Consider the following 18508-nt stretch of genomic DNA (forward strand, 5'->3'; position numbering starts at 1 on the left):
TGAAAATGCCTTACTTTTAAATTGATGACATAGTTCACAACAAATGTGCAGGAGTAAATGAAACCATTAGATTTTGTCTTTAGAAGTAATCAGCAGCATGTATTATATATTGTTCGCCTGACTATGATAAATTATTACCAATATACACAAGCGGGAAACTGTTACAACATATAGCCTTGAGCAAAAATTGACAGTGTTGAGAAAACTAGGATTCTTCATTTTCAAATACAGATCATATGGTGTATCCTAAAAACATAGGAAAAATCAGGTCAGAGATGAAAACCACAATAGAGAGCTATTTATTTCAGCTGTTATGCACCACATCAGGCACTACAGAGAACATTTCAGTGCTTAAGCTGCAGTCAGTTGTATAAAAACTAACTGAATTTGAAATGGTAACGGTAAGAGTTATTTTAAAAAATAATTTGAATTAGTGGAAATGTATTGTTATATATATTTCCCTTAAACTGTCACCGAAGACAACTACTGCACTTCAAATCATTAAAGACAACTTCTATTTGGTGCTCTGGTGCTGGAGTTGTCCGGATTTGGGTTTCCTTTTTGTTCTAACACATCCCTATGCTTAGTGATGTTTATTTCAATGTATTTTTTAAAATATTGTAATGGAACCTTGAGCACTTTGGGGTTGGGGAACAACTGATAATTTTGTCATTATTCACATTTCCCCTTAGGATTGCTTTTGCACTTCTAGCAATTACCGATCAATCGTGCAGGGTGCTGTGTGCCTTCAACTCCTATTGAAGTCCGTGGAAATTTAGGGTTCTCAGTCCTTCACAGGAGGTGTTTGGCAATTTGCAGGATTGAACCTTAAGTATGGGAAAGTACTATAGCTTCCTTTGCAGTTGATGCAACAGCATTAGTGTGCCTGTACAGAAGCTGTACTCTAGCTGATCACACTAAATTGAATGACTGAACAATGTAGGTTCTACCTGTGAGTCTACAGGAAGCTAACATTAACATTCTGTGATGTTTTCCAATGCCTAACCCAAACATTCCAATAAAATTCTTTTAAAACTACATTAATGTTTACATTGGGGAGCTAGTTTAAAAATAAATTAAAATTATTAAAAACAAAGACTTAATTATTTGTTTTCTTAGTTGTACTAAATGTTTATTTAAAGTGTTAGAAATTGTATCTTTGGTTTGCTGTATATTCCATGAAAAATATATTTTTAGATGTAAAGGGCAGTTAAAACTATGATAAAGCTTTCATCAGTGAATCCTATGTCAGGATAGAAGAAAAAATACCTAAAATCCAGTCTAAAAATGAGGAAACCTTCAGTAAATTGAACTTCAAATTGTTCATGCCTTTTTAATGGCAGCTGGTCCATTTAATTTATGGAGAACACAATTAGTTATTTATTTAATGTTTTATGGAAGCTTTTAAACTATTTAAACTTATTCAACTGTTGCTTTCATCTGTTCACCTAAAATATAATTAGAAACTGTTTTTTTTTTTATTGTCCACATGCATCGGGGACCCTGTCCATTTGTGATCATTGAAGAATGCACTGCGTATTTTTCTATGTAAGTGTTAGAGGGATTTGTCCCAGTATTCTTCCAGACCAAAATGCCAATCAAGCAGTTACGTTTTGCCTGCTTAAAACTCACCCTGAAGTTTCAGCAGGACATAGTTCTTCATAACTCGCACCTAAAGCACTGTTGAGGCCTTCTACCCTAATAGTAGGTTTCAGAGTAGCAGCCGTGTTAGTCTGTATTCGCAAAAAGAAAAGGAGGACTTGTGGCACCTTAGTGAGCTGTAGCTCACGAAAGCTTATGCTCAAATAAATTGGTTAGTCTCTAAGGTGCCACAAGTCCTCCTGTTCTTTTTGCCCTAATAGTAGTTGCTATTCACTGGTGAATTAAGTGATTCCTGTACATGCTCTGTAAATACATTTTCAGATCCTGCAAGATTAACAGTTCTCTATGCATGTAGGGTATTGTGCTGTGTAGGCACCAGTTCAAAACAAGGAAACACTGTGCATAACGCTATCTTGTTACACGCATGAGCCTGCTTTAGTAAAATAAGAGTTGTAACGAAAACACAAACTCACCAAAGTCACAAAAATCAAATCTAAGTCTGACAGTTTAGACTCATTTCATGTTGCTTACTGAAGGGTAAAATGCTCATTCATGAATTTATGTGTAAAGTGCTGTGACTTTAAGAATGTAGTGGACTTGCAGTCCCCACATCTTCCTCTAGAGCTCTATGAATACTCCTTAGGGTGCTGCACTGCCCTTTGAAAGTAATGCTGTATTATCAGATCTCCACTACAGTGCTCACATGTGCAGGTGAACCTCTTAACTGTGGAGGGACATGCACCCACACAATGAAGAGGAGGAGCTTTCCATGTTGTATGATATGTACAATCTAAGTCTTAGGCTCAGTGGTTCAAATTAGGGGCTACATTTTCTCTTTAAGACAATGTCCTTGTAATATTGTTGGGAGGGAAAAGGGTGTAGCGATCTTCCTGGAGACTTTGGGCCTGTGACTGGGTGCAGGATGTGGGGGCAGCTCTGCTTGCTGATGCATATAGGGGCAGGACCATGGCCTTGCCCTTCTCTCCACCCCCTTTCAGGAGGCTAACACCAATTTCTGTGCTACTCTGGAGCAGTGTTTGCGTCTTCTCTGTGAACAAGAGCTAGGCTTTGTCTGGCCCCTGTGCAGGAGTGCAAGGTGAGAAAAGGAGCTCTTTGTGTTCTCTCCTCCATTCTTGCAACTAGACAAAACCTATTGCTGAAGATGCAGTGTTAGCTTTGCATTTCTTTGGTTTTGTTTTAGTTTTTGTGACTCCCCTAGCATTGCTGAAAACACGAGGTTGCTTGTGTCTTTAAAAAAGATGGACTTACACACTAGATTGTAGTGTATCATATCAATAGGTATTTCACATTTTATGAATAAATCAAAATGATAAGAAACTTTATAATGTGTAAATCCTAAAAAGGCTCTATTTTGTGTGGCATAGGATGTTCATAGCTACAGTATCTGTAAAACTCAGTCTTTGATTTCACAGATCACTATGGAACCGTTCATGATGATGTCTCTTGTCAAAATGCAGATATCACTGCTGGAGAGACAGTCCAGATACTGAACACCCTCAAGACATTTTTGTTGAAAATGTTAGTTCATATGAACTAACCTTACCATTCCAAAACCCTGCCCTTAAATTCTTAAAATGTTAAAAGTCACTTAAACACATTGTAGATTAAAGATCTGTGGAATTTCAAGTTGAAACTGAAAGTTGTTTTTTAGTTCTAAAAACAATTTGCTTGTCGTTTGAATCAATGCATGCCAGGTTCCAGTCTGGAGTTATTTTTTATGAGTTAGAGAGAAACCCCTGAATATAGAAGTTTATACTAACAGTAATGCAGTAGATGCACACTTATCCGTGGAGGCACACCAGTGCACTTGTGTAATCTTTTATATGTGCATATGTGAGACACTGGGATGGTTCTTTCCAGTATTTATGCTTTTTATATATTCATCCTTCTTCTGTTTTTCATTTTCACTTAATTCAAGACCTATAAATCTTATTGCTAAATAATAGCAGGGTTGCACCATAATATTTGGTATTAAAATGAGCTCCCTTTTTGTGGAAGCCTTTTGAGAAATTTAGATTTAATATTTTTGTTTTTGTTTGTTTTGTTTTCTTCCTGGTAATTATGTTTGCACTTTGCTGATGTCTAGTTGTGCATTATTACAATGGAAGGTGACAATTTGATTGTCTTCAGTTGGAGAAACAAGTAATTTTATATTCACCAAGCTGTCAGGTAACACTACCTCACAGTACTAAGAGCTCCTGGCAATGTGGTTTGGCACCTGTATTCAACTGCTTTGATGCTTGCATAACCTTTACTGAATCAGAAATACTTTGCCTGCTAGAAATGTTTTTTAGTCTTGTACTGTAAGGTTTTCATTAAGAAGATAATCTGTTACTGAACTGCAGAAACATTGTTTCATGGTATACGGAGGTAATAATTAGGTGATTTAGTGCAAACTGACTGATGAGCCTGAAATTGAGACTTCATTTCATTATCTGAAAAGAAGATGAATTACAGAAATGCTGTATTTAGCTTAAAAATGAGCATCAAAAATATCGGGGGGGGGGGGAAACTGATTGTAGATAATGTGTATCACTCAATTCTGTGTTGAGTGGCACTGAGTCATGGAACATCAACTTTTGTTTTTGCAACCCTGTGACTAAGTTTTCACTTTACTATATTTTGTGGTGTCCTAGGCAACTACTGAAAATTGATCTGTAGGAGGAAAATATATAAAGACATTGTATTTATACCAATATAACATGTATCCTGTATGTTACCAATATAGCATATACCCCGTAAAGTATCAGAAGGATTTAATTAACAACCTGTTAGGATCTTCTGCATTACAGATTAAAGTATTGAGTTGCAGATTTCACGTTATTAAAACAAGAACTTTATTAACTTTATTAGGGTAAAAAGCTATTTCTGTTTTTTATGTGAATTGTTGACTCAAAGTCTAAATATGTTGAAATAAATTCCTGTAAGTATTTTTAGGCATTTTTATCAAAACCATTTATGCAATCTTTTAGCTAAACAATTAAGCATTCTTTTCCATAAAAACCTGCGACTTTATGCTTATTTATAGCAACCATTGTTTTTTAATCTTATTCTTAATGGGATACTTTTTATTTACACTGTAAGTTCTATTACTTGCTGCCTAAAGAAACAAATTCTAACAAGTTATGATGGATAAGTTGCTGGTACACTCACTATTGTTCACAAGTTGGAAAGTCGTTGGTAAAGATTGCTTGAAGTCAGATTTTTTTTTTTGCAACAGTAGGAAATTGGATATCCAGAGACACATGTCACAGTCATAGGACTTTAAAGTCCTCACAGTCACCACAGAGAAGCTAATACTAACCAATTAAACAGAGGTGGTTACGTGATGTAACATTATCAGGAGAAACAATTCATGAGTCAAAGCATTCCAGAGCATATGAGCTCCAGTCCAAAGAACAGTCTTAAGCTGTATAAATAAAGTGACAGCAATATTGTCAGCTAAAAATAAACTGTAGAAAATATTAACTTTTGTGACTTGAGAAGAACACCTCTCGGGTACTAAGTCATTATCCTGTATTCCACTGCCCTTCACTGCATTCTGTGTGAGTGTGGCTGCATATTCTCAGTGAAAAATATTGATACTGAATAAAGAAAAAGGAACATCTCACCTGTCAAAAATAGCTTGCATAGGATTTTCATCATAAAGTCTGCAGGGGTTGTATGGTGTTTTTTGTTTAGTTCATTTTAATGGTTTTGACAGTCCGATAAAGAGACAGAATCATTTTTTAACTCTAATATTTTACGAAGAATCGTAGGTTTAGAAGGGTCCACAGGGGTCATCTAGTCTAACCCCCAGGGAATGTACATGACTGCACTGTCAGTATAATTATCCACAATGACAAAAGGTGAATGGCAGTCTTTTTAAAAAAATACTTTTGCATCATTCAATAAACTGTGCAGATATTATATTATACATTTGAGAGAATGAATTAGAGATGGGACCAGATCTTATTGCTTCTGAGCTTTGGGAAAGTGGATATGGAATCAAATGTTGTGATTCAGGCTATTTCTAGTAACAAGAGTAATTTGTCTGGTTTGTAAATAGAAAGGTGGGTATACCTGAACGTGTGTATTGTGGAGGCTGCACTTATATGACTTAGCTTGATGTTTATCTTAGCTGGAGTCTTGGGCACTGCAATTAATGTTGTTCACTGCCATTCCTTGAATCTATTCCTTTTTCCCTCTCTTATTCCCAATGCAGTTCCTGGAATGATCTTTCTCATGAATCAGCTTAACACTGATAATCTTCAGGGTGCTTTACAAACATTATCTAGCTGATCCTCATGACCCCCCATGAGGTAAGGATTGGGAAAACTGAGAGACTGATTAATTGATTTGCCCAAGGCCACACTGGACTTCAATGGCAGAGCTGGGGTAGAATTCAGGAGTTACTAGCTTTCAGTCCCATGCACAGCCCACACTCTCTTCTCATTCTCAAAATGCTGATGTGTCATCAGTCTAACTCCATGTAGGTTTTGTATGTAGGGACACGTAGGAGTGTGGGGCTTCAGGAGTAGTGAATATTTTAGTAACTGCTCATTCCTGTTTCTAATGCTCTTTGCAATCAGATGTGGGACTTTATAATTTTAGGAAATAACTGTTTATTCTTACATGACAGACGGATTACAACATTAGATAAACAATGAATTATGTTGCTGAGTTATGTCTTCATAACTTTGTTTTACGGGAGCAGAGCTGCAAAATGATTGGGCTATTGGCACAGCATTTTCATTTTTCTTTAAATTAAGTCATATTTGAATGCGCCCATAACTTGAAATTGGGATCCTTCCACAGCAAAGGCAAATAGTGATAATTTCCCTGTGTGTTTACAATATTCTGAGCCAGTACCTCAGCTGGAATAATCGTTGCAACTCCAGTAACTTCAGTGGAGCTCTGTCAGTTTACCCCAGTTTAGCATCAGACCTATAGTTGGTATTGGTGGGATTACACAGATGTAAGGAGTGGTCAGTTGGTAAGGCATGATTCATGGATGCAGGCCTTGAGTTTAGGAGGAGGCCTAAGGACTCAAGATTTGACTCTCAAGTTCCATGTAGGGCTTACCGCCATAGAGTGCTGGAGTCTGCCATGAGGAGGGGGAACAGGAGGGCAAACAACCAGGAGCGGCACAATCACTTTCTTACGGTTGTGGGTGTGGATCTGTAGCAGAGGGCCCTTTGGGTAAGATTTGACAAAGATGGGAGAAACTTCCATTTCTGCTGCCCTGGTTCTGTGTGGGGAGAGAGAGAGAGAGAGAGACAGGATTTCACTCTCCAGGCTTATCTGAGTAGCATCTATCTTGAACACTAAGTTCTTGTGAAAAGTTAGAAGGAAAAATGCTTCTTTTCATTTAAAGGTTTTTTTTTTGAGGACTTCTGAAAAATGTTTCTTTTATAATTCATTTGGGTCTTGATTCATGAAAGCACTTAAGCATGTGCTTAACCGTAAGTAAGTGAGCCGTCTAGTTTGAAGTCAGTTGGACTACTTGGATGCTTAAAGTTAAACGTGTGGTTAAGTGCTTTGATAAACTGGGGCTTTGGGGGAGGAAATAAGGATGGTCACCTTTAAGGAGAGGAGGCACGGCATTGTCAAAACCCTGCCTCTATACTTTTGGGATTATAGATTTAGCTTTATGAAGGCTTTGATAGGGAGGGGCAAAACAGTCTTTAGATTCCGTTGCAATCTATGGTCAGCCACAAGTGTCCCTTGTCATATAGCTCATTGTTATACGATAGTTTAGGTATTCTTAAATTGTGACTAGGTGCTTACATTATTGTTGTCTGCGAGTTAATGCTGTGTAATTTGGGTTTAAATATCTACTGGCTAGGACCCCAGATTGATCCCTGATTTCCACCGGAGTATTTCATCAGTTGGTCCTTCTGTGAGTAATGGATGGACGGTTTTAGACATTACATGTCTTTGGTGTTAGGCATGCCACCTAGTTATTCAAAGGAAGCAGCTTTAAATCATTTGAAGAACTTCAGGCCATAGAAAAGCCTTAGATGAAAAGTTTCTATAATCTTTTGTAGTTTTGGGAAAGGGTGACAAGTATTACCTTTAGGAAAAAGGAAATCTGTGATGTTTTTATAGAATGACTGTCTGCCAGGCTCCATTAGAGGACAGGCACATTCTTCTAAAGGTAAAAATTAAGGCGTATACATTTTGACATTAAATATGGGAGTGGCGCAGACCCACGCTTGGGATTTTGGCTTTACAACATGGAAACCAAGGCTAGTTGAAATTGGGGTCCCAATTTACGAACCCTTCCCATTTCCACAACTTCACTGAGGTTTGGCTAAATGGTTCCATTTTTGTCCATCTCAGTTTGAAAGTGAGATGTGTCTTGTTTTGGTTTTGTAAAACCCGAACCTGTTTGTTTAACCCAAATTAGGAAAGCTGAATAGGGGAATGGACTTCAGATAAATGATTCTGGATTCATACCCATCTGTCTCAAATCCCATAGGTATATTGTTTGCCTTGCTGATAGTTGTGCTAACCAGTCAATTTAAGCAGTGTGAGAATGTATTTTTTTCTCTCTGATTATAATGTGTGCTGTGTAGTCGATACACTGATATCATGTGAGTGTAATTTCCTCTTATTTTATCTCCACTGCACAATATTATAAATAAACAGTTAAAAAAAATAAAGAAGAAAAGCACCAAACAAATCTGTTGCATCTCGTTTAAGATTGTACCACTGTAGACACTTGTTCTAGTAAAGTAGAATTGGACCCACTTGATTGCATTTAAATTTTTCATGCTTCAGCAGTTTGACTAGGAGCACAGTAAAGAAAAACCCCACGAGCGAGGATAGTTTAGAATAATAGAACTTGATTTTGTGTATTATAGCGGCACCATTTGCGCTGCTTTAGTTAGGGTTGTGTCAGCACTTCCATTATAAACCCCTGTTTTCAGGGGTTATAACGAAGGAGACTTTTTTTTTAACAGAAATTTAAAAAAATCATTTGACTGATTTTAATTTATAACAGAGCAAAAATAAAATAAGGTAAAATGGAAATTAGCAACATTGAGGCACCTTTTATATGTCTAATTTATTTTTATTACTGAAATTGTAGGACTATGGTAAGTTAGTTTTGAATATTTTAAGTTTAAAATTGAAAAATTATTAATATTTAAAAATAAGCTACCCATAATATTTTTCAAAAATTTATTTTAGCATTACAACCTGTTTTGTGGATCGATGGGACAAAAACTAAGGATTAATCTGATGGGCTATTTCAGTGGGAGTATTTGATCATACTCCTTGGAAATTATGGGTTAAATTCAGCCATTGGTTAGAGCCTGATCTCACAGTTTTCCATGTGCAGAACTCCTACTGAGGTAAACAGGAGATAGGGCTGGCAGGAATTGGCCCTTACACCAGAGTATTCCCATTTAATATAGTACAGAAAAAGGTAACTGAAACTTGCAGGGAGGGGTTGATAGCTATAGGTATGTAGGACAGTATCTGTGTTAGTATATTTTAGAGATGGCACATTCTCACCCTTTCTATAAATAATTAACTTAAATTAACTATAATAATATATTTGTGTGGGTGTATATATGTAAAATATGAGAGAAAAATTATATATATTTATATAATTTATATATTATATATAATTATATATATATAATATATATATAACAGAAAAAAAAAGATTTTTCTACTGTACTATATTACAAGTAGGTAGCTTTACTGAATGGTCACTTGAGGAATTACCAAAAGCCTATTTATGAAACAGAGGTGAAGCCTTTCTAGACTAATTATATTCAGCATGTAATTTCTAAACTTCACTCTGAATTTTGATTTTCAATTAACATTCCCAATTTGAAGATAATTTTCTATTTAATGTAATTGCAGGAAATAATTTATTGGCTGATTAAGGCTGGGGGCCCAGCCTTCCTAAAGAAAACACTCCCTAACAAACCAGCCTTTAAAGCCAACTCATAGCTTTGGACAGATTTAGCCTATTTTCACAGCTGCACAGTTGTGTTTAATTAAGATTGTGCACTATTATTCATTGGTGCAATTTGTACTCGAAATTATTCTTAAGAGACATTTTCATTTCTGGTTTTGTGTCATGATTAATTTATACTGAAAAAACAACCATAGCTATTGCTATTGGAGGAAGCCAGTTCAATTTATAACAGGAATGGTGTTTGTTAAGGAGGTGAAGTCAATGCAGTTTGTGAGTTTCACTTTTAAATGCAAATTGTGACTTTCACTTTTAAATGCACAGTTTATAAATTGTATAAAACCATAGTAAATGTATTATGTTGTCATGTGAATGAGTAAATTAATATGATGATTGTAATCAGAAATATAGAAATAAGCTCTCAATATATCTTAATCTTTTGATTATCTTAGGTCATAGTAAGTATGAACCAGAGCCTCTTCAAATACCTGTAACAATAATAGTTTCTGAACTTTCCGCCTGTTATGTGCACCATAAATATGTATTCTTTAGTGGAGTATGAGTGTTATATTCACTCAATACTACTCATTGACAACTTTAGTACTCTTAAAGGAAATGCAAATTTTTATCCCCGCCCCTACCACTAGTATCAAGTTGAGGCAGGATTATCATTATTTATAGAATGGTTATTCTAAATAGGTATCAGCATTTTAATATGTATCAAAGCACTTCAAAAGCTTGTAATACTTTTATTTAGAACTGTGCATAATTAGATTAGCTGTTCCTATATTAATTTTTTTTCACTGTAGAATACTAAATCTGAGCCCCCTCATTAATTGTGAGAAATTTAGCATTAGCTGTTAAATCCTATGTGAAACATGGGCTGCTACATAAAAACTACTGTTTAAATTGGAATTAACTTAATTATTTTTCTTCTCACTTGATATTTCCTTCACTGTAATATTCATGAAAGCATGTGACACATTTGTAAATTTAACTGTTAGTCTCAGATTTCCAGACCCTTTAATCAGTATTTATTTGTCTGTAGAAACAGTACTAGCGAGTTAATGATTTGCTAATTTGAAAAATGCTCATGTGGTTTCCTATGTTAACTGATTTGTGCATTTTTAAAGAAATGGTATGAAATCAATTATTGCTAAAGAGCAATTAAGGTGGAGATCTTATTCCTTAGTTCCAAAGCAATTTCAGTATTACAGATATTGTAAAATTACTAAAAACTGTAAAAAAATCTAATATATTTTAGATGTCTGCTTTGACAGTTGTGGTTATTTTCACTAGACATTTTTAAAAAGTGTTTAAAAAATTTGAATTGGAATAATTTATATTTTAATTTAAGTAACATAAACTGTGACACAGCTGTGTTTGCATATAGAATGGCATTAAGAAGCTATTATTAGGAAATGACCTTTTAAATAAATATACTTATTTATTACAACTTGACACTCAGATTTAACAGAATTCTTTCAAATGCTTTGTATCTTGTATTCAATATCTAATAAAGATGGAAATATAATTATTTCAGGCACTTAAGTCAAACTGCAGAAGATTGCTTCAAATTAATCATACATTATCAGTCATTCGTTCAATAAGCCACTTACAGTTTTATAGCACTCTTCAAGTGAATATCTCAGAACCCTTTCCAAAAGGTAAAACTGGATGCAATTTAAAACCGGTTTAGAGACGGTAAAGCTTTAAACAAACAAATCATAGTCTTTCTTTGGAACAGCTTGGCTAATGACTTAGAAAGTCTCATCTGTGAGGAAAACAAATTCCACATGTAAGGGACAAAGTAAGCAAAGGATCCAATCATGCAAACCCTCATTCATAGGAGTACTCCTTATTTACGCAAGTAATCCCATTGAAGTCAACTGAAGGCAGTAGGACTGTTCATGGGAGTAAAAGTTTAGCGGACTGGGCCCAGAGACACAATTAACAGAATATACATGTCCAGAAAAGTCATCATTCTCTTAAGTCTGGAGAAAATGATACCATTTTACAAGTCTAAATAAATGGGATGACACAGGATAAGTCAATACCATGTTTCATTTGGAGCCACTGAAGACCCCTTTATCACATAACTGAAATGCTCTGAGCTTCTGAAGAACCTGTTAAATGGCCAAGGATCTAGATCCTCCCAACCCTTAGTCCTTTGAGTAGTCCTATTGACTACAGTGGGATTACCTAAATGAGAAAGGACTACTCGTATATAAGGGTCTGCCTCCAATTTTCATGTTTTGATCTGTAGCTTCATCTATGTACTCAATAGTAAAATCTTATGTCCTGCCCTCTTTTGTTGTTCTACAGAAGAATGTCTTCCAAGCAGGCCACCTCTCCATTTGCCTGTGCAGCTGATGGAGAGGAAGCAATGACCCAGGATTTAGCATCACGAGACAAGGAAGAGGGCAACAATGATCATCATGTGGCCTCCCATCTGCCCCTACACACCCTAATGCACAACAAACCTCACTCGGAGGAGCTACCAACTCTGGTCACCACCATCCAACAAGACGCCGACTGGGACAGTGTTATCTCAGCCCAGCATAGAATGGTAAGTTTTCCATTTATATGCAGCTTTTTGAATTTCGTATCTCAGAAGATTCCTCACCTCTCATTTTGAAGGGTCTATTCTATGCGACCCTTCATAGATTTCTAATTAGTAAGATGCCAGGCTTATTAATCGATCAACATCAATATGGAATAATTATAAATTATAATTGTACAATCCTGTTAAGTATACAGGTCTATATGAGTGAGATCATATGATGATTTCACCTTGAGGAGGGAAATGCATCTATTTATCATGTTTCCAGTCATCCCCTGATTTATGTCATAACCTCTTTAGCTCATATATTTGTGCATTAATTTCAGTAAGAAGAGTGTAGCTCATAACTGTCCGTCATCTAATTGGGCTGCAGGAGATGTTGAAGGCAGAAAGAAACTTTAATACGTTTCTAAAGAAGGGCCTTCCCTTGTCTACAGTGCATATTCAACTTCAAATAATAAATGTAATATTAATTTTCTCTCTGAAACCGAGCAAAGCGAGAACATTCATAGTCTGGCACTGGAACACAGAGGCTAACATCTGGGCTGATACCACAACTCAGTATGTTTATTGGAAATGGTAGCCTTCTGTGAAGGGCAAATAGTTTAAGAGATTAACTGCATATCAAGCCTTTCGTGTTCTAGAACACCAGTTCAAATACAAACAAGGTTAGCAGTGACTGAAAGTTATCACTGCCTGATATTTGTTCAGTGGTTTATATGAGATGAGTTTAGAGTGGTCTATCCCATTGGACAGACATCTATGTGACAAAAACACCATTATGATTGAAACTAACTGGGAGTCTCAACAGAGCTGCCAAAAACTGAATGCGCATGGAGATTCAATGAACTTCTTACCTGTATATTTGCCTGTGCTGAGCAGAATCAAGGTGTGTGGATGGATATTTGCTTCTGACTGCATCTGTTCTGTGGATGGAGAACTCTCGTTTTTAAACCAGCACCTTTCACAAGCAGTAAATTCATACAAATAAGCTAAAGTGAAATGCCTGCCTTTTCTTTGCTCTTGTGAGTTTGTCAGATCTATAAAATCAGATATTTTCATTAAGAATTATTTTTTTCATTAAGTTTGAAAACTAAATAGTACCATCACCATAATACATTTAAAAACGCATCAATAATAATACATTTATTTCATAGGTTAGAAACATAATGATAGTGATTTGTCCTATACAGATGTTGGGAGACTTAAACCATTCATATATTTGATCCTGGGAATGAAGGCACTAAATATATGCTAAGTATTTCTGTAGTAACACTTATAATAACACTTATTAAATTAATTGGGATGACTCAGAGTATATAAATAGAGCAGGAAATGCTGTCTAATCAATAAGCCACAAATTGAGTCTGTGCATAACTCATTGCAAGATCAGGGTTTAAAAAGTCTCCAAGAGTCTGATGCTTCAGTTGCTAAACAGACAAAAGTCCCCTTGATTTCAACTGAAATTATGAGTGATATTTTCTGTTGTTTGTAAAGATAGACTAGAATGGTCCTGGAGCACATATAGCTATACATAATTATCCAGGTAATGGCTGTTATAGAAAAATCCTAGATATTGGAATAGAGCCTCATTTTAATTGCATATGTGCTCAAGACATTCAATAAATAACATATCACAGTAATTCTCAGTTTGTTCCATTTTATAGATAGGGAAACTGAGACACAGCTAGGTTGACCAGGTATGTTGAAGAAAAAATGAGTATGGAGTTGTCTATCCCATTGGACAGACATCCATGTGACAAAAACACCATTATGGTTGAAACTAACTGGGAGTCTCAACAGAGCTGCCAAAAACTGAATGCGCATGGGGATTCAATGAACTTCTTACCTGTATATTTGCCTGTGCTGAGCAGAATCATTCCTGGAAGCTGGGAATGGGTGACGGGGATGGATCACTTGATGATGACCTGTTCTGTTCATTCCCTCTGGGGCACCTGGCATTGGCCACTGTCGGAAAACAGGATGCTGGGCTAGATGGTGTGACCCGGTATGGCCATTCTTATGGTCTTATGAGCCATTCCCGCCCATTCCAGAGTGGGGCACGTGCGCAATGGGAGTTGCAGCCTGAGGGCAACAGTAGCAATCATGGAGTGACTCTGTCGTCTGGGAGGAAGGAATTCTCAACCTTCCTGGAATCCCCCAGGGCACAGGCAATATACTCAGGCTCTGTGTGGAGAAATATATTAGTACTTCAGTCAAAATGTTAGAGCCTCACAGAATGTGATCAAACATCCAGCGCGTGTACAATAATTTAAAACGACTTTACATTTATAATGGCAAAATGTAATTTCCATTTTCTCTCTTTTGGAATGATACGCTTTCATGCCAACATTTGCTGTACCTCTGAGGAGACTGAACAGCCACAAGTCACTCTCCTGCCTATCATGTTTCAGAAACAGGTGCATGAACTTTGCTTGAGTGACTTAGCATTCTGGTTTTCCTCCCTTGTTTCTGAAAATACTACATCATACCATTTGATAAAGTTCCTGAAAATCATTATTTGGTCCCACAATTCCCTTGGGTCAAATCCAGCAGTCTTTATTCAAGCACAGCTCAGCTGAATCAGTGGGAACTTTTGCCTAAGAAAGACTAGGTATAACTTAAGTGGTTTGGCCAGAAGTGAAAATTGAAGTTCTAAGGCTTTAGATCAGGTCAGTTGAATTTAAAACAAACACAACAATGATGCCCCAGCTGATCTACTGTGGAACCTGAGACATCATTACTTTGATGATTGTAACATAGAAGTTGTGAAAAATCTTCAGTTTTTTACAATAATTGTTACAATGTGAGGCTGTCACTCAGAATGACTAATTTAATATTTTTGACTAAGAGCTAAATTCTGCCATTGATCCTTATGTGCAAATCTCATTTACTCCTGTTAATTGTCTCTGTTTGTTTGAAACACCCCAACTTGCTAGCAGTTGCTGATCTTGCTGGGAAAAGGTTAAGAGAGTTCTAATAACTCACCGATACAAGTGGCTGCTTACTCCAGCTCCTTATATAAGGATTGAGTGGTGCTCTGGAGAAAGGATGGGGATGGGCTAAGCAGTTAGGAACTGTAGGAGCTGCTAAACCTGGGGAAATTGCTTGAGCTGCATGCTTCTAATTTCTTTGTTAATAAAACCGAACTCCATGAAAGATCATCAGTTTTTGACTTCAGAGTGTTGACTGTGTTGTAAAGCAGGTTGGGAAAGGCCCCTGCTTACACCCTCTTACTCTGAAAAAACATAGTGGTGGTAAATTCAATGGGTATTGCATCCATATATATAAAGGAAGAATTTGGCTTTTAGTGTGTTATCTAATTAAGTGCGCAATCTTACCTTCTTTGTACTCTCAGGACTTTCAAAGACCAGTGGGAATTTTGGTATATGCAGTATACACTATGCAGCCCTGTGCAGAGATGAGGGTTATATGGCTCTTTGATGAAGATAGATATTGCAATATGAAAATTTGTCTAAGAAAATATCAAAGAATTTGTTTCCAGTATTTATTGAATGCAACACTTTCTGTAACATAAGATACCTTTTAAACAACATTGTGCATTATCATTAAAAAAAAACAAAAAACCATGCTGGCTAGAAATGTTTTCAAACTTTCACTCCCTTTTGATATCAGGCATTGCTTTCCACTGAGTCCTTTGTGTATTCTGAATGTCTGGAAGCCAAAATATTTTGTTTTAACTCCCACTCTATAGTATTTCCCAGCTGTGTACTTATATGGTGTAATAAAAGGATTTAACAAATGAAAAATAGCAGCTGCATTTGGAGATTCCCTTTGTGCTCCCTTTTCATTTGACAGATTCAGCAATGTGTAACAACTGTAACGTCAGACCTGTAATGACTTACACTACAAGTATCATATCACCCACCAATTTGATTTTACAGAGCGGGGGCGGGGAATAAAACTATAGAAGGATTTGGTCCTGCAGTGTTCCATTGCAGAGCTGGAGACGTTATCACTGTATTTCTAATTTTAACTTAAAATAAAAATTGCTGGAGGTGTGGATATTTATTTCTGTTGATAAATCTGCTAGTAAAAAACATTGTTCCTAGGTGAAGGGCTAAATTCTCCCTTTCTGGGAAAAAAAAAACAACAACCCAAAACCCCCTAAAACTTAGGGAATGGCGAAAAATTACAAAAATTGTGTGGGCTTGAAGGTACAGAAGTCACACTGCGTTCTCCCATGTGGGAGGGATTAGCAAGCAGGACAAATAAATCTTGTAAATTGCATTCAAAAAATGATTTCCTTGTGGAAACTGATTAGGAACAGTTGGTGATAGAGGATGGAGAGGAGTGAGAGTAAGACCATAGTGTAAAATATTGTAGCTAGATTTAAAAAGTAGCTGGATAATTTTATGACCAATAATATTTGTACTGGTAGTTAGCCATGTTTAAAAAAATGGTAATCATGATTCACACTTCATTCACTGCAGGGGCCAGGAAACACTTCCCTCTCCTGTACACCCACTCTCATGTAGAGCCTTGAGCAATTTACCCAGGTCAGTTATGAGGCTTTTATCCTTAATCTGAAGTATCAGGTATAGGCAGTGTCAGTGACAGGCCACAAGACTAGATGAACAAATGCTCTGATACACTTATGACAAATTGTATGGTATGTTCCCATGATTCTAACTACTAGAGATGGGCCTGCAGTGGGATTCTAAATTCACACACCTTTAACTAAATTAAATCTGGAGTCTGACTTCATGTTGCAGGATCTTCTCTGCTAAATACATGTGGGAGGAGAACAAAGGGCCAGATTCTGATGCCTATATGAAACTCTAGTGGTTATAGAGTCTGTATAGGAGCAGTAATGGCCCTGGGGAGAATTCCCCCTTCACAGGGGCACCTCTCTCCCCACTCCTTGCAGCACCTGCTGTAGAGGCATGGCAGGGGAGGGACTGAGACAAGATGTGCCAGGAGCGGGGGGGTGGGGAGTGCCATAGCATTTTGCACTACAGCTGTGCTAAGATGTGTGGGTAGCCCATATGAAGTCATGGGGAGACCAGCTACTGGGGCTACTGTGTTTTATGCAGTGGGCTATATTGGCCTCTGGAGCAGGCAGAATCTGAGAGCTGCAAAGTTGCTTAAAGCCCTCTTTTCCCCTGTGCTCTCCTCAGCTACATTGTCTGTGCTGTGCCTCCTGCCGCAGCACAGAATATGGTCCAAAGGATAGTGTTAGCTGGGATACAGGCACTTTGCACATGGGAAGGCAAACACATTATGGCACTACAAGCTTATTATGTTCATGGGGTGCTACGTTATCCCCTACACTTTATAAAATCAAGTAGAGGACAGTGCGTTTGGAATTGGTGTTGATTTCATTGAATTATATGTCAACTGAGAGAACTGCCATATATTTTACATGGTAATAATATCAAGATTATATATCTGTTGTAGATTTCATGTTAAGCAAGCTCATAGGTCTGCAATTCTTGCTGTGTCTGTGCACATGGCTCTCATCAATGTTGATGGGAAAGTTGCACACAAAAGAGAATAGACCTGATATTGTATTTGTTATCTTTTAAATAGTTTTTTAAGCCAACAATTATCCAGTTTAACTTTCTATAGCCTCAGAAAAACTATTAATGTCAGAAAGATAACAGAAATTGGTGGAACTATGTAGGCCTTAATGCCTCATTGCTGATAAACAGAGACAAATGATACTAGACTTCCCTTGGTATAAAAGCAGTTTTTAACTTTAAAAGGAATGTACATCAGCTCTGGTTTTTCAGAAGAGATAATTCAATAATTTTCAGACTTATTAAGCTTTGTCATGGTTGTTTGGTATTGTGTTGTTACATCAGTTCATGGCTTCAAATTCTCAAAATTAAAGTTATAATTTATTTTAAAAATCCACATTTTTAATTGACTTGATATCTAGATGCAGGTATAAAATGAACCAAATTTAAGTGCCCAAAATTCTAACAGTTACCTCCAGTTCTGTGTCTGCAGGAGTTCTCACCAGCTGAATTGTTCAGGTAAACTGTTATTCGCATGTGCACATCTATATGAGCGTCAACTGCAAATCCACAATGGTAATATTCTTTGTAGGGTGCCAGGTGATGAGTATGGAATAAATGTCTAGATAGATAAACACTTTACACGCGATTACACAGATGCAAAGTCTTGGTTGAAAGTAACAAGTGCTAAAAGGCAAATTACATGCTTCATTCTATTTCTATTATTATTATTATTCATCTGTTTGGGCAACTATAATGCAAAAAAGGTAGATAGTGGGTTTTTTTTTTTTAGAAGCTAACTGAGGCTCTGAATCACTTTTTTTTTTTGTATGTTGGTCTGTGATCTGCAAACAATTAGGCATGTGCTTAACTTGACTTCAGCAGAACTACTTGTGTACATAAAGTTAAGCACATGTCCAAATG

At 36.6% G+C, this 18508-nt stretch overlaps 1 protein-coding gene across 23 annotated transcripts in view; it reads left to right on the plus strand.

Annotated features, from left to right (window-relative positions):
• SOX6 (SRY-box transcription factor 6) overlaps positions 1-18508 on the plus strand; it is a 451605-nt gene that overhangs the window by 164086 nt on the left and 269011 nt on the right. For 21 of the 23 annotated variants that reach the window (XM_048853489.2, XM_048853504.2, XM_048853488.2 and 18 more), the window contains one exon: positions 11864-12107. In XM_048853489.2, coding sequence (XP_048709446.1) covers positions 11864-12107 — 244 coding nt within the window. Of the gene's footprint in view, positions 1-1526; positions 1549-5827; positions 5925-11863; positions 12108-18508 lie in introns of all 23 variants that reach the window. The other 2 variants (XM_048853508.2, XM_048853498.2) reach the window with 2 other exon arrangements.

The sequence above is a fragment of the Caretta caretta genome, chromosome 6, assembly GCF_965140235.1.
Source record: "Caretta caretta isolate rCarCar2 chromosome 6, rCarCar1.hap1, whole genome shotgun sequence".
Lineage (NCBI taxonomy): Eukaryota > Metazoa > Chordata > Testudines > Cheloniidae > Caretta > Caretta caretta.